We start from the raw sequence: 23,572 nt of genomic DNA on the forward strand, positions 1-23,572 counted from the left end.
CGTATTTTCTTGAAATCTATCTGATAGAAATTTTGAGATGGCCATTTGTTGTCGTAGGAGCTTCGAAAAAGGCTCACTCGGTTAAAAATTGAAAGGGCTAGTACCCTTTTTAATAGTCAAAAGTGACTGGAGGGAAACAAGCCCCCCCCACGCCCATTAATTCCCAAGACACATCTATTCGCAATTTTGAGATAGCCATTTTGTTCAGCGTAGTTGAAAGATCTGGAAATTATTTCTTTAAAGATGACAACCCCCTCCCTCTACAGCCCTCAGTGCAAGGGTTTTAATTCAAGCCCCGAGAGCATATAAGGTTTTTAAGAGTCATTAAAAAATGAATGGAGGGCAATCAGCCCCCCCCCCAACCGATTATTCCCCAAAATAAATCCGATCGAAATTTAAGAGATCTAATTTGTTCAGCCTAGTTGAAAGGTCCAGTATGTCTTTGAGGATGACACCCCCCAGCCCTCAGGGAAAGGGTTGTAAGTTATGGCCTGTGGAATATAAATTTATGTAGAGAGGGTGATCGTATAAGCTTCGGATGGGTTCATTGGATTGGTAATCAGAAGTTCTAGCGCCCTTTTTAAGATTCAAAGTTATCGGAGGGTGGATACTTGCCACAAACCTCGCATTTCCCCGAAGTGCATCTGATAGAGATCTGAAATGGCCATTTGTTCTCGTAGAAACTTCAAAAAAGGCTCATTGGATTGGAAACTGAAAGGGTTAGTGCCCTTTTTAATAGTTAAAAGTGCCCTTCCCACGCCCATCAATTCCCAAAACACATCTTATCAAAATTTTCAGATAACCATTTTGTTCAGCGATAACCATTTTGTTCAGCGTAGTTGAAAGGTCTGAAAATTATATCTTTGAGGATGACAACCCCCCACAGCCCTTAGCGCAAGGACTGCAAGTTATTCCCCGAGGGCTCTTAAAGTTTATATGGAAAGTGTGGTCGTAAAGACTCCAGAGGGGGATCATTTGATGGGAAATCAGATATTCCTGTCCTCTTTTTATGAGTCAAAGGGATCGGAGGGCAGCCATCCCCGTCTCCACACCGTAGTTCCCACAAATGCATTCGATAGAAACTCTGAGATAGCCATTTGGTCAGAAATAGTCAAAAGATCGTATAATAAGGTGTTTGGGTTTGACAGAATCCTCCACAGTCTAAGGATAAGGGTTATAAGTTATACCTCAGGGGCCATTAAGGTTTTTATGGAGGGGATGGCCGGTTGAAATTTAGAAGAGCCTCATTCGATTGAAAATGCATGACTCTAGTTCCTTTTTAAGATTCAAACATGATGGAGAGCAACTAGCCCCCCCCCCCCCGCCTCTCCCTTACATTCTCTTTTCCCGAAACGCATTCAGTTGAAGTTGTGGGATAAATTGTGAGAAACCCCATACCTTCTCAAGATCAGACCATATACTGAAAACAACATACGTTTTAAATGTTTTCATTTTTTTACTTTCATAAATAAAAAATTATCAAAACTTTAAGAAATAAACATCATATGTCAATTAAACTGACAATCCACCGTCATTTGCTTTTGATTTTTCAGTAAAGTGCAAATTATGTTCTAGATCTTGAGAAGGCATGAGGGTTATCAGCCCTACCCATGTATATTTCTGCTCGTTTTGAGCTTGACTCGGCGATTAATTATACTTTCCGTTTGTTTCGAGTTTCATTTATTTATTCATTGTATAGTCTACAAAATCAAACAGAGCATTGTGAATCACTTCGGTACCTACTTCTCGAGGATTGGTGAAGTGGTTCAAAAGGAAGACCAGCCACTGAGTCAAGGGACAAGTGAGGAAGCTTTCATTGATTATAGGGGCCTGGGACTAATAATGGAGACCGAAGAAACGAATGTACAGCAGTTGAAAGAAATTGTAGATAGTATTAAGTCAAACTCTTCAGGTAGTGACGGTATAAAACTTAAGACCTTCAGGCTTATTATGGTTTACCTCCTACCGTGCCTCGTTTACTTGATTAATTTATCACTGAAAACGAGATAATTCCCGCAAAAACTTGAAGAGGCGCGAGTGATTCTTCTAGGTAAAAGTGGCTCAAAGACTGTTCTGACTAACTGGACACCGATTTCTCTTTGTCGGTTTTCTCGAAACTGTACGGAAAAATTATCCATAAATGCTTTACGCACATTAAGCCAAACATAGCTTTTTAAGTGATTACATAAAAAAAACTAGTTTTTTTAACTGAAAGTAAGGAGCGACATTAAAACTTAAAACGAACAGAAATTACTCCGTATATGAAATGGGACAACCCATTTCATATACGGAGTAATTTCTGTCCGTTTTAAGTTTTAATGTCGCTCCTTACTTTCAGTTAAAAAAACTAGTTTTTTTATGTAATTTCTGAACGTTTTTGAATTAATTCATGTTTGATTTTGGCTCTCCACACATAAATTATTAAAATGAAATTTGCATATTAATTCCTTTTTGGCTAAATGGCTTTCTCTTAGTTTTAATCAGACGATTTTGAGAAATAAGGGATGGGGAAGGAGGCCTAGTTGCCATGCAATTTTTCGGTTACATAAAAAGGCAACTATAAATTTTAATTTTTAACGAATTTTTTTATTAGTAAAAAATATACGTAACTTAAGAAAAAACTTACGTAACAAACTTTTATATTCTTTAATTTTTATTTTGTATATGAGGGGGTTTGTATCCTCGGTAATACCTCGTTCTTTACACTAAATCGTAAGTTTTGTCCCAATTCTTTAAGAAGGACCCCTGAATCAGAAAGGCCGTGAAATAAATAGTTGAAAATACTAAAAATACCATAGCATAAAGAGCGAGGTATTTATCTCCTCCTAAATACCGCGCTCTTTATGCTAAAGTATTTTTAGAACCCCTCATATGCGTAATAATCTCTGTTCGTTTTAAGTTTCAATGCTACTCTTTACTTTCTATTGAAAAAACTTTTCCATGTTTATTTTTTCATTTTTTTATAGTAATTTTAGAAAATCCTGCGCCCTTTTCATTGAATTTCTGTTCCCCCATGACATATTTTTCCAAGGAAAGATCCTCCCACATAGCCCCCTCCCCTCAACCCCACCCCCAAAACCAAAAAAAAACCTGAAAACGACTGTACACTTCCCAATAACCATTATTATATGTAAAAACTGGTCGAAATTTGTAACTTGCAGCCCCTCTCCCAGGGACTTTGGGGGAGTAATTCACTCCCAAAGACATAGTTAATATGGTTTTTGACTATGCGGAACAAAATGGCTATCTCAAAATTTTGATCTGTTGACTTTGGAGAAAAAATGAGCGTGGGAAGGGGCCTAGGTGCCCTCCGATTTTTTTGGTCACTTAAAAAGGGCACTAGAACTTTTCATTTCCCTTAGAATGAGCCCTCTTGTGACATTCTAGGACCACTTGGTCGATACGATGACCCCTGGGGAAAAGAAAAAAAAAACAAATAAACACGTACCCGTGATTTGTCTTCTGGCAAAAAATACGAAATTCCACATTTTTGTAGATAGGAGCTTGAAAATTTTGCCATAGGGTTCTCTGATACGCCGAATGCGATGATGTGATTTTTGTTAAGATTCTGTGACTATTAGGGGGCGTATTCCCCTATTTTCTAAAATAAGGCAAATTTTTTCAGGCTCGTAACTTTTGATGACAAAGACTAAATTTGATGAAACTTATATATTTAAAATAAGCATGAAAATCTGATTCTTTTTATGTATATTTTAGCATCAAAATTCCGTTTTTTAGAGTTTCGTTTACTATTGAGCCGGGTCGCTCCTTACTACAGTTCGTTACCACGAACTGTTTGATAGTCAGTTCTGATTCAGGAAAGGCCACTCTACTGTTCATGCTATGCAGCATCTTCTTGATTTTCTGAATGCATAAATAAACAATGGTGATGTGATTTTATCGGTTTTTATAGATTTTAACAAAGTGTTTAATACGGTTGATTTTGAAATTTTAATTGATAGGCTATGGTCACTTGAAGTTACGGGTAGTATTTTGATGTGATTTGAATTTTATTTGATAGGGGGGTCGATAACTGTGTGTTTTGATGATGTTATATCAAATCATTTTTTATAAATTGTAGTGTTCCGCAAGGTTCTGTTTTGGGTACTTTGTTACATCTTGTATATGTAGATACTATGTGGTTTTATGTTCCGGGTGCTGTTAATACTTCTTTCGTTGATGACACGGTATTATCAGCTACTGCAAAAAATGCAGATGATCTTGTGGAGGAAATTAATCAAGCTTTAAGTCGTCTTTTGATATTTACAAATATTAGCCATTTATCAGTGAATGTTTTTAAAAAACTTATTTTATGTTGCTTAGTTAGAAAGGAAGTCCAGTTGATTTAAGTGGAAAAAATTTCTTTATAATAGGCCATTGAAATAAGTAGCTGTGATGAGATACCTTGGTTTCCAGCTTGATCAAAATCTGAGCTGGAAAGCACATAGTGATCAGGTGGCAGCTAAGGTATCTAGAGGGCTTGGTTAAATTCGGTGTCTGAGAAACCAGTTACCATGTTCTTTCCTTTTAACTCTTTATCACTCTGTTGTCATGCCTTGTATTTCTTATGGTTGTGTGATATTGACTAGTCGATTTTATACAAATTTTAAACATGTTCAGGTCTTGCAAAATAAAGCTATTGGATTATTGGGAAATTATGTCCGTGGTGAAAATGACGCAGTTAACTGTTATAGGAAATTCATTATTCTTGATGTTAGCCAACTTCATGGTTATCAACTTACTATTTTTGTTTTTCAGAGTATTTATGGTTTGTCCCCAGAAATTTTTCGTAAAATGTTTACAAGGAATTCTTCGTACCACAATTAAGAGACTAGAAATATGGACGATTGGGTATACGAGTGTCACAGCTTTCAGAGGGCAATTTTTAGTCCCAGGTTTGCTCGACCAGTAGTACGGAATTCTTATTCGACCAGTAGTACGCATGTTTAAGAGTAGACTGAAGAACCACCTTCTGGGAAGAGATTAAGTAAATAATTTAAATGGGATCGCTTATTGTCTTGTTTTATAAGTATGATTTTTCTCTCTCTCTCTCTCTCTTCTGCTTTATTTTCCTTTTTTTCTTTTCCCACTTTTTTGCCTCATTCATTTTTTTTTTTTGTTAATGAAGACGGTATTGTTGTTTATTGAATGTTATCAGCCACTACTAACAAGTCTTTGACTTTCTAAAGTGGCTGATGTGGCTCTTTTGTGTATTACATAAAAAAAAAACTAGTTTTTTTAACTGAAAGTAAGGATCGACATTAAAACTTAAAACGAACAGAAATTACTCCGTATATGAAATAGATTGTTCCCTCCGCAATCCCTCGCTCTTTACGCTAAAGCTTTTAATTGTTTTAAAAAGCAGAATTGTGGCAAAGAGTCAAACTTTAGCGTAAAGAGCGAGGGATTGCGGAGGGAACAATCTATTTCATATACGGAGTAATTTCTGTTCGTTTTAAGTTTTAATGTCGCTCCTTACTTTCAGTTAAAAAAACTAGTTTTTTTTTATGTAATTTCTGAACGTTTTTGAATTAATGCATGTTTGATTTTGACTCTCCACACGTAAACTATTCAAATGAAATTTACATATTAATTCCTTTTTTGGCTAAATGGCTTTCTCTTAGTTTTGATCATACGATTTTGAGAAATATGGGATGGGGAAGGAGGCCTAGTTGCCATGCAATTTTTCCGTTACATAAAAAGGCAACTATTAATTTTAATTTTAACGAATTTTTTTATTAGCAAAAAATATACGTAACTTTAGAATTAACTTACGTAACAAACTTTTATATTCTTTAATTATTATTATGTATATGAGGGAGTTTGTACCCTCGTTAATACCTCGTTCTTTACACTAAATCGTAAGTTTTGTCCCAATTCTTTAAGAATGACCCCTGAATCAGAAATGCCGTAGATTAAATAGTTGAAATTACTAAAAATACTTTAGCATAAAGAGCGAGGTATTTATCTCCTCCTAAATACCTCGCTCTTTATGCTAAAGTATTTTTAGAACCCCTCATATGCGTAATAATCTCTGTTTGTTTTAAGTTTCAATGCTGCTTCTTCCTTTCATTTGAAAAAACGTTTTCATGTTTATTTTTCATTGTTTTCTTATAGTAATGCTAGAGAATCCTGCGCCCTTTTCATTGAATTTTTCTTCCCCCATGACAGATTCCTCCAAGGAAAGATCCTCCAACATAGCCCCCTCTCCTCAGCCCCAACCCCAAACAAAATAAAATCCCCCTGAAAACGTCTGTACACTTCCCAATAACCATTACTATATGTAAACACTGGTCAAAGTTTGTAACTTGCAGCCCCTCCCCCAGGGATTGTTGGGGAGTAAGTCATCCCCAAAGACATAGTTATTATGGTTTTCAACTATGTTGAACAAAATGGCTATCTCAAAATTTTGATCCGTTGACTTTGGGAAAAAAATGAGCGTGGGAGGGGGCCTAGATGCCTTCCAATTTTTTTGGTCACTTAAAAAGGGCACTAGAACTTTTCATTTCCGTTAGAATGAGCCCTCTTGCGACATTCTAGGACCACTTGGTCGATACGATGACCCCTGGGAAAAAAAAAAAAAAAAACAAACAAACAAATAAACACGCACCCGTGATTTGTCTTCTGGCAAAAAATACAAAATTCCACATTTTTGTAGATAGGAGCTTGAAACTTCTACAGTAGGGTTCTCTGATACGCTGAATCTGATGGTGTCATTTTTGCTAAGATCCTACGACTTTTAGGGGGTGTTTCCCCCTATTTTCCTAAATAGGGCAAATTTTCTCAGGCTCGTAACTTTTGATGGGTAAGACTAAACTTGATGAAACTTATATATTTAAAATCAGCATTAAAATGCGATTCTTTTGATGTAGCTATTGATATCAAAATTCAATTTTTTAGAGTTTTGGTTACTATTGAGCCGGGTCACTCCTTACTACAGTTCGTTACCACGAACTGTTTGATTGGCGATATGTGTAATAAAAGTATCTCTCATCAAACAGTTCGTGGTAACGACCTGTAGTAAGGAGCGAGCCGGCTCAATAGTAAACGAAACTCTAAAAAACGGAATTTTGATACTAAAAGATACATCAAAAGAATCGGATTTTCATGCTGATTTTAAATATATAAGTTTTATCAATTTTAATCTTTGTCATCGAAAGTTACGAGCCTGAGAAAAGTAGCCTTATTATGGAAAATAGGGGGAAATACCCTCTAAAAGTCATAGAATCTTAACAAAAATCACACCGTCTCATTCAGCGTATCAGAGAACCATTTTGCAAAAATTTCAAGCTCCTATCTACAAAAATGTGGAGTTTCATATTTTTTGCCAGAAGACAGATCACTGGTGCGTGTTTATTTTATTTTATTTTTTTCCCAGGGGTCATCGTATCGACCAAGTTGTCCTAGAATGTCGCATGAGGGCTCATTCTAACGGAAATGAAAAGTTCTAGTGCTCTTTTCCAGTGAGACCCAAAAAATTGGAGGGCACCTAGGCCCCCTCCCACGCTCATTTCTTCCCGAATTCAATGAATCAAAATTTTTAGATAGCCATTTTGTTCAGCATAGTCGAAAACCATAAAAACTATGTTTTTGGGGATAACTTATTTCCCCACAGTCCCCGGGGGAGGGGTGGCAAGTTACAAACTTTGACCATTACATACAGTAATGGTTATTGGGAAGTGTATAGACGTTATCAGGGGGATTTTTTTTTGTTTGGAGGGGGAGGGGTTGAGGGTAGGGGGCTATGTGGGAGGATCTTTGCTTGGATAAATATGTCATGGGGAAAGATAAATTCAATGAAAAGGGCGCAGGATTTTCTATCAATACTATAAAAAAAAACCATGAAAAAATAAACATGAAAAAGTTTTTTTTCAATTGAAATTGAGGAGTAGCGTTAAAACTTAAAACGAACAGACATTATTTCGCATGTGAGGGGTTCTTCTCCTCCTTCTCCACCTCGTTCTCTATGCTAAAGTAATTTTAGCAATTTCAACTATTTATTCTATGGCCTTTCTGATTCAGGGGTTATTCTTAAAGAATTGGGACAAAACTTTAGCTTTAGAGTAAAGAGCGAGGTATTAACGAGGGGAAAACCCCATCATATAGATAATAAACTTATAAGAATATAGAAGTTTGTTACGTAAGTTAATTCTCAAGTTACGTATAGTTTTTACTAATAAAAACGTTCGTTGAAAATTAAAAGTTCTAGTTGCCTTTTTAAGTAACCGAAAAATTGGAGGGCAACTAGGCCTCCTTCCCCATCCCTTATTTCTCAAAATCGTCTGATCAAAACTAAGAGAAAGCCATTTAGCGAAAAAAAGAATTAATATGCAAATTTCATTTTAATAATTTATGTGCGGACAGCCAAAATCAAACATGCATTAATTCTAAAATGTTCAGAAATTAAATAAAAAAAACTAGTTTTTTAACTGAAAGTGAGGAGCGACAATAAAACTTAAAACGAGCCGAAATTACTCCGTGTATGAAAGGGGTTGTTCCCTTCTCAACGCCCCGCTCTTTACGCTAAAGTTTTTTACTGTTTAATAAAGTAGAATTGAGAGAAAGAGTCAAACTTTAGCGTAAAGAGCGGGGCGTTGAGAAGGGAACAGCCCCTTTCATGCACGGAGTAATTTCTGTTCGTTTTAAGTTTTAATGTCGCTCCTTACTTTCAGTTAAAAAAAACTAGTTTTTTTTATTTAATGTAAAAAAATTGATAGTGATTTGTGGTAGTTTTACATTTGGAAGATTATTTGACTTTATTTCTACTCATTTTTGGCTAAATGAAGCTCTTTACGTTTCTTTGAAAAACGTGTTTTTTGGAAATTTGTTTTTTTTAATTAATCTTAAAAAACACTATCCAAAGTATACACCACTTGAACTGAAGTGAAAATGATACTCTAGCTTTAGCGGAATCTGAGGGAAAAAATAATACCGAGAATGAGTGTCATTTCAAAATAGCGAAACTAAAGTGATTGTCAGACATTTTTCCCTGGAAACTTGATTAGTTTATTGTTTAGCTGTTTTTATTTTTTTTTCAATATCGTGAGGAAAAGCATGCTGTGCAATATATATTTTGTTTTCTGAGAAAAGCAAATGACATTTTAGCTTTTTTGGGATTTGAGAGAGAAGTATAACCTCTTAATTGTAGTAATTTCTGTTCATTCTAAGTTTGACTTTTTATTTTTTTATTTCTGCATGTTTATGGTGTCAATATTGCTCTTTAGAAAAAAAAAGTAGAAAAAAAAAAATCTACTACCCTTCCTACGTTGCCACTACGACCCAAAGAGCTGATTAGACAAAACTTCCATCTATGCTGTAAATTTATATTCAAACCTAACGGGGTTTATACAAAATAACTTTGCTCAAAGGGGGAGTGGGGAGGGTTCTTACTTAGTTCTTTAAAAAACGAATCAATAAAAATTCACAACAATTACATAAATGTGCATTTTGAAGTTTATATTGTGCAGTTCTTAATGTTTTTTTCAACAATAAGCATAATAGACTGCTAAGTATTTGGCAGACCTTCTTTTGGCATCAGAAAGCTCTAGAAGAGGGTTGATCTCTCCCCTCCCCTATCTGCACACCTCTGTAAATTACCTGTTTGAAGACATGTTAATCTTATATGGCATATTTAACAGAAGTCCGGATCCAATAGAATAGGCGTTGAACTTTTTTTGTAGAATATTCCATCTTCAAGTGGTTTAAAACTATTTGTGAAAGTGCGAAATCATTATGACGAGATACTATAAAACCTTCTTGGATCACAAGATTAAAGCAGAAAACCTGAACACGAACAAGCATGAAGTTTAATCTTGCAAGAAAATATGAATGCGACAAAATTGTCGCACAGTCAAATTTGAAATTCACAAGAAAGTAGAATTTCAGAGTTATTTTAAGAATGATAATCTTCAAACTTAATCAAGCGAAAAAGGCTTTTGAATTTACATGGTAGTTTGTATAGAGTACCAATGCACACTTCTCTCATTGGATCGATTTCCGCGTTTTTTAATACCAAAAGATGTTCGGCAATGAATAGGCTGATATTTGAGAAAATCAATTGGTATAAATGGCTGAAATTCTTTGGAGTTAGAAATGAAAAATAGATCTGATATAACTGCCCCAAACTGGTCTTCTATAATATTTTTCTAATTGCCTGGATTTCTAGAATAAGGATTCATAAAGCTACGGATAAGTCAGTTTAACCAAAAACAAACACATATATAACGAAAGAAAATTTTATTCCTACAAAATGTGAAAACATAGTTATATAGTAAAATCTGAACGCGAAATAATAAAATATACATCCAATGAGAACATCTGTCACGCAAAAGAACAATGATAAAATTAATACATTTGTATCGTCTCCACGAAGTTTCAATAAAACTTCAAATGAATAACTTGCATTTAATAAATCTCAATACTATATCCTTACAAGTAAATTATCAATAATAAATTGAGCTGCATTCGAGAATATGCATGGACAAATTCTTGTTTTAAGCATAATTTGGAGATAAAAGGCACTGTCAGCTAAATATTTTAGATTTAGTCATCGAATTAGTCAGCAGTAGATTTTGACACCTCAAAATCAAAGAAAAAAAAAGCTAAACTGGTTTCAAAAGTGATTTTAGAATTTTCTAATAGAGCTTCGTGGTAAAATAAAGATCTTGACGGCACGGTAAAAAGCCATATAAAGCCTATGAGAACAGAAGGGATATTTTATCGATCACAAAATAATATCCAAAAACTATAGCCATTTCCTGTGATCATGCTTCATATGACTTAATTATTTATAACACGGAATACATTTACCCTGAAACTGTGCATATATAGTAATATTTGGATCACTAAATGTCTTGATAAGATTGTTCTTTCATTGGTACAGCTTTTCAAAAAAAGACGGGTTTCTTGAAGTGTTTGCTGTACAGCTACCAAACAAAGATATCAGATCCCTTTCTATTTATTTTGAAAAATAGTGAACTTTTACTACCACAATTTGTTTTAATTTTGGATACATGAGTATCTGTTAAATCTATTGCGAAGGTCCTCTATCAAATCTTGGAAGATTGTCAGGCTTGAGTTTGAAAGGGTGTCTTGCTCCTTCAACTATTATGATTTAATCTTCTCGACAGCATCATTCTTTCCTTCTGGAGCATGCTTTGATATAAGGAAGTTTTCTTTTTCAGATAATCACTCATATCCCTCTAAAGTAACATTGTAGATCCTTAAACGTTAATCAAACAGTTTTGCACAGACGATTGCACTGGAAAGACAAGTACGGAACTGGAAACGGATTTCCCCCAAAAGAGTGATAAAACGGAGGAATTTCTAAAGGCAGTGTGGAATTTGCTGCACATTCAGTGCAGCATCGCACCGGGAGATTGGAACAAATTACCTAGGCTTTACTGAGATCTCAACTATTTCGACATAATTTTCTTTGTGCGGCACAACAGTTCCTAGTTATATAAGAATGCTTGCAATACTGGAATCCGTATCTGCTTAAGAACTCCTCACAGGACATGCTTCCTGCGATATTAGTGATTTTGTCTTCACACTTTTGATCAGCTGAAAGAAAAATTAAAATTTATAATACTAAATAAATGATACTATAATACCAAACATTTAATAAATGAGATAAAAGAAGAACAAATCAAAAGAAAAATAGATGAATTGAACAGTAAAGATCTCTTAGGATCATCGACTAATAAATAGAGCTAGAACTGCTTATTTTATCCATCTATATGTGAAATACCTTCAAAAGACATGTGTTTTATTTATATTATTAAGTCTACTTATACAGATAATTTACAAATCAGCTTGTGAAAGCTTTTTAAACCTAGCAGAGGATACCTATTCATCATTCTAGAATCCCTGAAGACCAGCTGACACCTCTAGCTAGCTCCGAGTGAAATAAAATTGATTCACACCCACTTTCGGTTCCGCCTGGGTGCTGCTCTTAAGAGATTTTGCAGACCGGAACAGACAAAAGAACAGACAAAAATTAGTGAAACCATTTTTCAGATCTTCCAAACCTAAATGACCGCCTTCATTGCCTCTAGTAAAGACGTAACTACCACATTTTGACTAGTAGAATATTCAGGAGCTGAATCTTTCGGGATACCAATTAGAGATTGTATCCATATAGTCCACAAGAGATAATTCTACCTGAGTTGTCAGATTCGGGGGTGCCAAAACTGCCCCTCGATGCTGGAAAAGCTACCTACACGTCTGCCCTTGGCGAAGTTCTATCCACTGAAATTTTTTATAACATTCTTATTTTATATGGAATTTGATTTTTTTTTTAGAAATGCGTTTTTATGGGTTTACCGTTTCTATGGAGAATATTATCGTATTTTAACATAAAATGGCAAATATTCAAACACCATTATAATAAACCGGTAAAAACGATATGTAACCAACTGGTTATATATTTCCGACTTCTATGTCTTGAGCCAAATTACTTTTTAACAACCAATAAAATAAAATTATGGAATGTGATAATATTATATGAACATGGCAATAAACTTTTCTTGTATATCAATTCAAAAACAAGATTCATAAAGACGCTGCTTCCTTTGGAAACCGACATGTTTAACGAGCGACAGGGCATTTAGAAAATAGAAACAAAAATGAACATATACACCCGAATTACAATACAAGAGCAAAATATGTCATTACGTTATCATGAAACTAACTAGCGTTTGTAGACAATCAAGTTTACAAAGCACTAGCAAATACAAGATTTTCAATCGATTTGATTTTCGGAGAAGCAACAACTAAGAATTTCCACAATTCAAACAACTGTTTATATGAGCAATTCTGGGGTGCCATTCGCAAAATGAAGGGGGTGTATGTGTGTGTTTTTTTTATTCTTCTATGAAGATACAAAAAGGTATTTTGTAAGTCTGGCGGGGGGTGATTGCCCCCGTTCAACTGATGCCCCTGTAGAAATTTACACATTTATTACTGATAGTTTTTGTAATCAACAGATAACATTCATCATTTTTATCAAGACACAGTGTTAAGAACAACCACGATACCCAATTAATCTTGCCAAAGTTTAAAAACAATAGGTTCAGTAAGATTATTCATATTAAGTCTAACGTTGTGACCCTATTTGAATTTATAAACGGATTTATTTAATGACTTATTGTCCGACTTTTAAATACCAATTTTAGTATTTTAGTGGAGTTTAATTGAAATAGGACAAAATTTATAGCAAAGATACGGTCTTCAACAAAACCAGGATTATGGCTCTTTTATGGAAAACTAAAATAAAAAGAAAGTTTTCTCAACTAAAAGTAAGGAGCAACATTAAAAATTAAAACAAAAAGAAATTATTATGTATATAAAGGGGGTTACCTCCTCCTCCTCAGCACCTCACTCTTTACACTAAAGCTATTTAGTACTTTTGAAAAATGCTTCATATTGTTCTAATTAAATGACCCTTGTATTATAGGGGCTGTTCTTATAGAACTGGGGAAAAAATTCAAAATTTAGTGTAAAGAGCGAGGTGTTGAGGAGGAGGCAACACTCTTCATATACATAATAATTTCTGTTCGTTTTACGTTTTAATGTTGCTCCTTACTTTCAGTTGAAAAAACATGTTTTTTTATTTAATTTCCGATCGTTTTTTTGAATAATCCCAGGAAATCTGGCCCCATTTTAACGGAGAAATATTCTACCATGGATATATCCTCTAGGCAATCAATTCAGGTGAAAATTTACGCAGGACAATTACCCTAACACCTCCACGCGTAAAATTTAGACAGAAAAGAGAAAGGAAGAAATATAAAAAGAATTTTGTACAGCAATTCCAACAAAGTCCCCCAGTGTTTAATTTTCTTTGACTAGTTCACCCCCGGGAAACTTCCCTCCCCATGGGAAGTTCCCCAGGAGAAAAATTCGTCTTCCCACCCTAAAATGTATGCGTGCTTCCCAATAACAAATACTATGCGTAACCAATGGGCAATTTTTATAACAGAGGCCTAGTTGCACTCCAATCTCTTGGTCACTTAAAAAGGACACTGGAATCTTTGATTTCCGTTTGGATGAGCCCTCTCACGATATTCTAGGACCATTGGATCTATATGACCATCCCTGGGGGAAAACAACAACAAAAAAACTACAAAATTCCACATTTTTGCAGAGAGAAGCTTGTAACCTCTACTACTAATAGGGAGTATCTGATACGCTGAATCGGATGGTGTGATTTTCATTAAGATTCTATGTATTTTAGGGGATGTTCCCTCTTTTTTCAAAAATAAGGCAAATTTTCTCAGGCTTGTAATTTTTTATGGGTAAAAAACTTAATGAAACTTGTATATTTGAAATCACCATGAAAATTTAATTCTTTTGGTATAAAAATTCTGTTTTTTTTTAGTTTCGGCTACTATTGACCCGGGTCGCCCCTTACTTACAGTTTGTTACCACGAACTGTTTGATTTATTCTTAGCCTTTATTTTGAAAAACCACAAGACTTGAAAAATTACACCAGACATTTGATTAAAGCTATGATTTCCCATTAAATTGCCGTAATTTCCATTGAATTTACCGTAATTTCAATTTCCCGTAATTTCAAATATTTCATTTGAGTGAGATAATCAAAAAGCTTATTGTCATTATAGAGAACTTTTCTAAATACGGAATTTTCAGTGATGGTGGCAACAAAAAACTGTTCCATATGTCGAAACAATTATTAATATCGAAGAATAAAAAAGCTAGATGAGCCTTATCTTCACTTCAAAAAGCCTAGACAATACAGATTTTTTCAAAATGCCAGTGAATAAGTAAAATCCTTTAAGCTCTGATCTAACCAGATTCTGGATAACAGTACATATAATACGTCTTTTAAAATCACTCCGGTTACTATGGACTGGACTTCAGCCTTTACTAAGTTGCAGCGAATTTTACAACCATGATTTTCATTAGGACTGACGTTCAGTTGTAATTACCCCGCTCTTAATTATTCACTCATTCCTTCTAAGATTTTATGTCGGATTTGACAAGTGAGATAAATGAAATACCCTTGTATATTACACAAGTTTATATTAAACTAATAAAATCTAAGGCTTTTCTTTAAATAAAATATTCTTTTAATAAGGTAGCCTTCACCCTATGAACAAAAGATGCAATATGACTTCTCGATAGTGGAGTATTCCAACATTTTTATTTAAGAGATTTTAAATAAAAGAAAAAAAGATTATACCTGAAGTTGAGCCAACCGATTTTTTATTTACGTTTGAAAATGAAGAAACGGTCTTCTCCGTACTTGATGGTAGCCAGTAGCCCCACTTATAGGCTTTCTTTGGCGTAGTATATACTGTTACTCGTGATTTCTCTCCTGCCTCCTCTTCTGAAATTTGACGCTTTGTTACTTTGGATGTTGGGGCCCTCGTGGTTGTTGTTGTCGTTGATTTTGCCGTGGTGGAGGTTGTGGCTAATTTTGAGGAATAAGTGTACTTGTTTTCAGATGGAGTTCGCTTTAACCAATAGTTCCACCAGTTATATCTGAAAGATAAGTAGAAAATTAAGAAAAATGGTGAAGAAAAATTAGTATTTATAGTAAATATACAATTATAATTTTCTTCCTTGTGTACTTTGAATTCGCTTGAAAGGGGTAAACAGAAGACTGCCAAGGCTGTAACTTTTTACTGAAAATTAGGCTAATTTGTAACAAGAATATATAAAACATAAAATAATAAGAAACGAGAAAAATGAAAAAAAAAACGATTTTGGTTTTCAAAGCACAGCCTGTAGTAGGGGTTCTTAAGCGTATCATCCATACCCTTTGGAGTCGGGTAGTCAAATGCTGGAGATTTTATTCGATCCCTAGGCACATATTTGGAAGTCATGATGCAACTAATATCAAGAGATGATTATTTCAGTACTCCAATAAAAGGGCTTTGACAGTCATTAGCGGTTAGAAGGTCATCAAGTTGTGAATTGCCCCTGTCCAAAGGTTCAAATCAAAAGCTCGGCCCATTAATTGTGACACACAAGCTAGAGATCTCTGTTTTAACAATTTAATGTGTGTCATTCTCGCTCCCTTTTCCTTCATCTTTCTATCTTCTTTTTTTGTACATAATATCAAAGCTATTTTCACTTTAAGATTTTATCAATGTTAACCATAGTAGCAAAACAGCCACTGTATCTGTGACAGAGATATCCAGCGATTTTTATTTGTTTCGCTGTCAAATAAAAGGATTGTCCCTATGGAAATATTCTTTGACACTAACAATATTTTGAGAATTTCAAGATGCAGGTTTAGCGGAACTCCAGAAAAGTGCCCATCAGAAAGCTAACTCGTGTCTAGATTCATAGCACTTTGGCACTACCCCAAAAAATCATAACTTACTGAGTTGTTGTTGCTAATCCAGAAGATGGGGTTGATGAACGATAGTTGTACTTCTTCCAGGAGGTTGTTGTAGGTTTTTTGGTTGTAGTTGTTGTTTTTACAGGTGCTTTTGTATAATGGTATACAGCTTGTGTTGCTGCTTGGGCTGGTTCTGATTTCCTTAAGAACGAATGCACATCTTCTGAATAGTCAGGTATTGCATTGTCATTATCAATGACACACTTGCCAGCTACACAAATCTGTAATAAAAAGAGGGCTTTAATTCAAGTTGAATATTGTAAATTGGCAACAGTGTAGTTTAAAGCGCAAAAAGCTATAGAAAAGAAGCATAAACAGTAGAGACAGCAACTATTTTTGTAGAAAAGTTGCTGCAGTTTGTTTGCACAAACGACTTACAACAACAATCCCATCGCAAGGCAACACGGTTCGTCCCTAGAATAACATCTATCTTGTTGGGGATGGCATTGAGTCCTTTAATTTCCAAAAAATATTCCATATGGTCTTCTTGGAATCAATTTAATGTAAAAAGATAAAGCAGCTGCTACATTAGAAATTACTATTTATAAGAAACGATGGTAGTCTAATAAACCTGGTTCTATTAAAATAACTTTCAATAAAAAATAAAGCCTTTTAACAAAAAATAGTTGGGGTAAATAAACCCTGTTTCTGTCAAGAATATTTTGAGATACAAAAAACGTCTCGCAGCTACGACATGTTTAGCAAAAAATGTTGACTCCCAATTAAGCATGCAATATTTTGACTTGTTTGTTGATTTGTTCATTGGTTAGAAACTTTCTCTTTTTTTGTGGTAAAAAAGCTTAAATATAGAAAACTTGAAAAATCCCAAAGTAGATAAAGCTAACTAATCTTAGATTGGACAATATAAATATGTGGTATCTGCACTAGAAACTCAGACAAAAAGTCTGAAAGCTCTGTATTCCATTTCATTTCTCCTAATTCTAGCAGTTGTTCTCTAAATTGAACGAAGAAAATAAAAACTTACATGATTATCACCACAGAGGGAGCCTTCTGCAGCTGGTCGGTAGGATACACAGTAGCCTGAAGATGCATCAAAGCAAAAAAGCTGAGCACAAACCCGATCATCTTTCTAAAAAGGAAAAGAAATACAATAACCATTAGTTTTGTTTTGTCATCATCTTTGCACTGTTAAAGTTCAAAACCATAAATTTTCAATGCTCACTTATCATATGGACTATATAGAGAGTGATTTCATATAAATTGGGATTGGGAATTAACAAACAGGGACATACTTAAGCGTTTGATTGACTTCAGTGTTGTGTTTTTGTCAATTTGATTAAAAACAAATGAAAACAAAAAACTCAAGATGAAGAAACAGATAGGGCTACAGCCAATAGAAAAGACTACAATAGGAAAAGACTAGCTAAAAAGACGCAGAAAAGACTAGCTGAAATAACGCAGATATTGAAATTAATGAGTTCAATGAATTAATGAATTCAATGAATGAAATTAATTAATAATAAAAAGCTTGAAATGAAATAATTGAAATTAAATAAGATCTGAAACTAATAAAAAAACAGAAAACAAACCAACATCTATATATACAATTAATACTCCTGCGATTGAGCATCTCAGAAGTATTTCTATACACTATTGCGAGTGACTTCAGTGAGAACACAGTAACTTCTGTGTTCTCACTGAAGTCTTTAGATCGTTTATTCACCTTGATTATCCCAGATCAACTTCTAGAAATCTATAAATTAACACCAGTCAATCAGATAAATTTAGAACTAAAAGCCTTATTTTAATCCTTGGAATTTGTATAATTATTACTTCTTTTAATAATTTAATTGCATCTTAATCTTTCATTATATCCGTTCTTTTACTAAATCATTCTGCATTAGTTAGATAAAAGCTCAAGCTAATAGTATTTGAATGCCATTTGAGTTTGGAAAGTTAAGAGAGCAGAAAATTAATGCATTGTTAAATATAGAATGTTTAGTACCTCGTATGTGAATTTTCTCTGAAAGTAAAGGTTCAACACCTCAAAATTATAAAAAGAAACTGGCCCTCATTTTTTTTTTTAAGAAGGACGTACACTTCAGCCCTTAGGAAATGTGCTTACACCATTTCTATCAAACAGCTCATGGCCAATCTAGAGCAAAACCTTCGGAGGGGCCCAACATGACAAGGGTGCCAATAATACCAAATTGACAAGTTTATTAAAAAAAAAGAATAAAAAAGAGAAAAAAGACACGGAATGAGAAATCTTGGGGGGCAGGGTCCCTCTGGCCCCTTGGATCCCATAAAACAGTGCATGTAATATAATGAAAACCAATGTACAATCTCTTTTATCCAGAGGCGTAATTTAGTTTGGGGCAGAGGGGTAACTGCCCCTCTCAGAGCTTGATTTGTACCCAGACGTCAGACGCCAGTTTTCCCCTAGCTGAAATATAGCTTTTTTCAAAATATTGTCAAAGCTAAGATAAACCTGCATAATTTAAGCATCAACAGAAACAGATTAGCTTTTAGAACATATTTACCTTTATAGTACTATAAGTTACCTTTTTATAGTACTATAAAGTACCTTTGTACTACTTTTGAAGTACTAAATAGTATCTTTATGTTATCAAACGGCTTACTTTTTTAGTTTTTACTATCATTTTTACTTGATTTGGAAAAATTGGCTCCAACCCCCCCCCCCCTTCCCGGGGCTTTGACGAAATTACGCCCCAGCCTGTTTTTATCCATGGTCGGTTTTATGGCGCCGATCGATTTGAAAAGCGAGCCTCTCGAATTAAATTTTAATGACTCTCAAATTGCTCTTTAAAGATAATTTTCTCTCATCTAAGATACTTGTATTAGGTGATTATATTTGTTCTGATGGTCTATGCACTAGAATAAAAACAGCAGAAAAAACTTACAAAGCAAGCAGAAGTTCCTCTATCCATTCTGCACTGTGCATCCAAGCTTAGGAGTTTCCCAGGCAATACTCGAGGCAAAACCGCGTCTTCATGTGGTGAATTATACATGCAGCTTGCAGTGTCTCCACTAAGAATACAAACAATAAACAATTATAATTACAGTTGAACTGGATTTAACGATTTGCCCCTGAGGGTGAATCTATTTTGCATGAATATTTTTTAGGTGATGTACTGCAAATATTCATAACATTGTCTATAAGTGTCATGAAATCTAGATAAATCTCGAATTTAGGTATATTAAACGCCTCTCTTGGAAAATTCAAGCCTCCCTTGTCTGATCTTTCATGAATTTACCATCTTTAAACTTTTGGCAGATTTTTGTTTATCCTAATTCATTTAGTTTCTAGATCTTGATTTTATAAATTTTAATAAGAAAGTCCTTCAATAGTACAGCCATTAAATTCTGAGGATCCGTAAGGATTCTCTGGACGCAATAGTGCAGCATTTATTTTATTTTCGTTTTTTTTAACTCAATGAAAAGATAGAAATTAAAATATTATAGAGGTAAAATGGGAGTTATCTCCAATAATTTCTTAATCATGTACGAAGTCTATTAAAATAACTGACAATACAAACATTGCCAGGCCACTTTTGACGTCAATTCTTGGCACCCACGAAAGAACTACTGATAATATTCCGTCAGTATCTTAGTTTGGTCAACTTAAGTCCGTTTCACATGCATTTTTTAGTTAAACGTCAATGTCTAGGCAAAACCGTTATCTATCACTCATAATTTGCTTCTCTTTTATAAAGAGTCCTAATTGGTTCTTAGTGATGATGGGTAGAGTTGGATGCCTAGCTAAGCACACGTGTGAACAGGGTTTTACTCACCCTTGTAATCAGATTAGCCACTGCGATTCAATTTTTATTTGCCTTTGACGCAAGACCGTATCCAGGATTTTTGTTAGGAGGTTTTTTTTCTTCAGGGTGGGAGGAGGGGGGTACATAAAAATAAACTTTTAAAAAAGCATCAAAAGTTTGTTAACATTGATTTTTGTTACATTTTTATGAGTCGGGTGAAAAATTCACGGGAGGGGGGGTCACGCCCCGCAATCCCCCTTTTGGATACGGCCTTTCTTTGATGTCACCATTTTAGCTTTTAAAAAATGCAATCTCTATTGAAGATAGGACCAGAACTCAGACTAAATAATTCTAAGCCCTTACTTGAAGTATATTCACTATAAAGATCATGAAGCTGCTGTTTGGCACATTATAATTCTTGAAAATAAAAATGACAGGATCAGGTACTTATGTCATAGTTACGCCACATTACGATTCTAATGTGGACACTGCCGGATTTAATATCTTCTACTGAGTGGGAAGGAAGGGTTTCAATTGGAATTTTCACTTGCGTTACAACTTTTTCTATAAAACTCGAACCTGCATTGACATAGCATTTAAACATCTTTGGTTGGCGACTCATTTCAAAACAGGTCCTAACTGGTTTTTTTGTTGTTTTTTTTTACGGTCGGAAATAGCAGCGACAAGCTAGACATTTTAAGTTACTTGTAAGAGTAGTGATAAGAAAACAAATTTTCATGAATCTAATAGAAAAACCAGAACTATCAGATTTTAGAAAGTATTATTGGAAAGGATTATCTGACAGAATAGATGTACAGCTCCCACTACTATCTTGGAATATTAATGAGAGGTTCAATTGTAAAGTTAAAATCTAAACTTGAGTGGTAATGTCCTATATAATCAATTAGATTAAAGACAAATAATAATAAAGTAACATGTTGACTCTATAGAAAATGGATTATTAAGTGAGCAAATTTGACCTCGTAGAAAAATGAAAAGAATTATCCTCCTAGTTTAGACAATTTGAATAATTTGAAACATTCTCCGCTAGTTCCTGAAAAAAATACAGAAGAGAAAGATGACCCAACTTGATTAGCTATTGACAGGTTACATTAAACTGTTTAATTTTGAAGACGATAATCTAGACTTGACAATAAGTATGTTTTTCGAGCAAGGGATGTTTTGGAGGGGAGAGGACTGGGACAACTAGGAAAAAATGTAAAATAGGAAAAACACAGCAGTTTCAAGGACCCCAATATAAGTTCGTTGAGGGCCATATTGAATTCGTTGACCGTTAAACCAAGAAAAAGGGCATAAGCCTAGAATTAGGGCTGTTGAGAAGGAAACATGTTAAAAAAAACAATTTTCATTTCATAATATTGGGGTTAACACATTTTGATTACAAATCAACTATCTTTATCTCCAGCCCCCCACCCCTCTCCCCCTTCCCATCCCTAATATGCAAATATATAGCCCAAATTATATCTATTCTCATGTGTTTTTCGTTTCTTGATTTCGTCAACGTTGATTCAATTTACGGGTAGATGGCTTGAAACAAGTGACACGTAGCAAAATGTATGGGATATATATTGGGCTATATATTTGTAAATTAGTGGGGGGAGGGAGGTGAAGTATAGTGAAATTGCAGTCAAAAAGTCAAAATGTATTAGCTACAGTTATTCCTCGCATTATGAAGCAATAATTGTTTTCTTTAAATGTTTCCTTCTCAACAGTCCCAATTCTAGGCTTATATCCAAGCTTAAGCCAGACTTGGCTTGTATTTATAGTACTTAAGCAGCCCATTTGATAGAATTAGCTAGTGAGCAAGTGTATTTGCATGTAGTGTTTAATCTTCAGGACACCATCTGTTTTAGTTCCCTTTGCTAATTTCTGAAAACAAGGATAAAATAGGTGTCTCGTCGAACTCTTACTTTGTAGTTGAAACAAAAATTAACTTTAAAGAAGAAGCAGATAATGACAAATTAGGTTCAGCTTGAATGTGACAAGGTAAAAAGCTATTCTAAAGATAATTTTCATGTTTAGGATAACTTCTACAATAAAAATAATTTCATAGATAGATGAAATCCAATTGGTTTGTGTTAGGTTTCACCAAAATATTTGGTTTGGCGTCTAACGGTATTGATTTTTTCACTGAAATGCCGGCCAAAGTAAGAATTTTCCGAAAAATTTAGTTTAAAGGACTTTTTTTAATGGCTCCCGGCGACTCGTTATTTATCAAAAATTAACCAATTTAGCATAAAAATTGAATAAAATAGCTCATTTTCAAATGCTAAGAACAACTTTAGTCACCAATAAAAAATCACAATAGCACACCATCCAACAAAATAAATGTTCAGCTATTAAAATGTAAACACGTTAAAGTGTCTATTCAGCAGTAGCATTGAAATATTACCATAAATTATATGCTAGTATAAACTGTGATTAAGGGGAAGAACAAAGTAAAGTTTCTCAGTAGGATTTACTATGTATAATTAAATTTGCAATTTAGCTTGCGTATCATACGTGAGCTAAATTTATTAATCACATATCTGTGTGTGGGTATACGTGATCCCTCCTTGGCTACTGCTTGAGAAAAATTAAAATTATTTTTAGTAACGTTAAGTGCATTGATCCTACGACTAAAAAGGTCTGCTGCCATTAAGGTTGTATTTTCTTTTTGCTCCTTAGCCAATTTATTTTTAGCAAATAATTTAAAAATTTGTTGTTTTCGTGGAGCTAATTTGCTAACAAGCAATTATCAACATATTACTGCCCAAAGTACAGCAATAAATTATAAGACTTGACAAAACTTCACGACGAACTAATCATAAAAGCTATTGGAGGCGTGGCTTCAGTACATATTCTATTTTGTATTACCTTTTTGGAAGAGGCAGTCAGCAATAAAATTTAGCAAGTACAATTTTCTCACGAAGCAATTATTTTTGATGATTCCCAATTTTCAACAGTCGAATCTTATTAATTTCAAATAAAAGTTTTTAACAAAGATTAACCTCAAATGGAAGCGATAACTGGGCATTTTTTCTTCTTTTGTTACATATCTTGCTCAAATAGTTATAGTGGAAAACTGGGTGCCATAATTCAAAGACGTGACGTGACAAAATTTCGAATAGTTGACTTACATTCCGCTCCCTCAAACAGAGCAAGTTCTATTGGTTATTTCAATCATTCTTTTCTATCTTATTTAGTTCATAAGAAATTCACAAGGTCATATCCAGGGGGGCTAGGGTATTTGGGACCCCCCTCGAAATATTGAACGACTCGTAAAAACGTAACAAAAATGAAAATAAACAAGTTTTGAATTTAAACAAATAAAAAAATTGTATCATCCCCCGCCCCGAAAAAAAACTTGATACTTTCTTGGATATTCAGGAGTCTCTTTGCTTTCTTCGAGTGGAATTTCTTCTGCGTTTGCTTACAGAATATCTGGAAGTTA

The 23,572-nt window shown here is 34.3% G+C and overlaps 1 protein-coding gene across 2 annotated transcripts in view; it reads right to left on the bottom strand.

Annotated features, from left to right (window-relative positions):
- Nucleotides 1-10,221: 10,221 nt before the first annotated feature.
- LOC136033091 (A disintegrin and metalloproteinase with thrombospondin motifs like) overlaps nucleotides 10,222-23,572 on the bottom strand; it is a 101,170-nt gene continuing 87,819 nt past the window's right edge. For both annotated transcript variants that reach the window (XM_065713699.1, XM_065713698.1), the window contains exons 13-17: nucleotides 19,258-19,384; nucleotides 17,358-17,462; nucleotides 16,355-16,593; nucleotides 15,206-15,507; nucleotides 10,222-11,562 (exon numbers count right to left, since the gene is read on the bottom strand). In XM_065713699.1, coding sequence (XP_065569771.1) covers nucleotides 11,411-11,562; nucleotides 15,206-15,507; nucleotides 16,355-16,593; nucleotides 17,358-17,462; nucleotides 19,258-19,384 — 925 coding nt within the window. In that variant the 3' untranslated portion in view covers nucleotides 10,222-11,410. The remainder of the gene's footprint in view (nucleotides 11,563-15,205; nucleotides 15,508-16,354; nucleotides 16,594-17,357; nucleotides 17,463-19,257; nucleotides 19,385-23,572) is intronic.

Source organism: Artemia franciscana, chromosome 11 (genome assembly GCF_032884065.1).
Source record: "Artemia franciscana chromosome 11, ASM3288406v1, whole genome shotgun sequence".
Taxonomy (NCBI): domain Eukaryota; kingdom Metazoa; phylum Arthropoda; class Branchiopoda; order Anostraca; family Artemiidae; genus Artemia; species Artemia franciscana.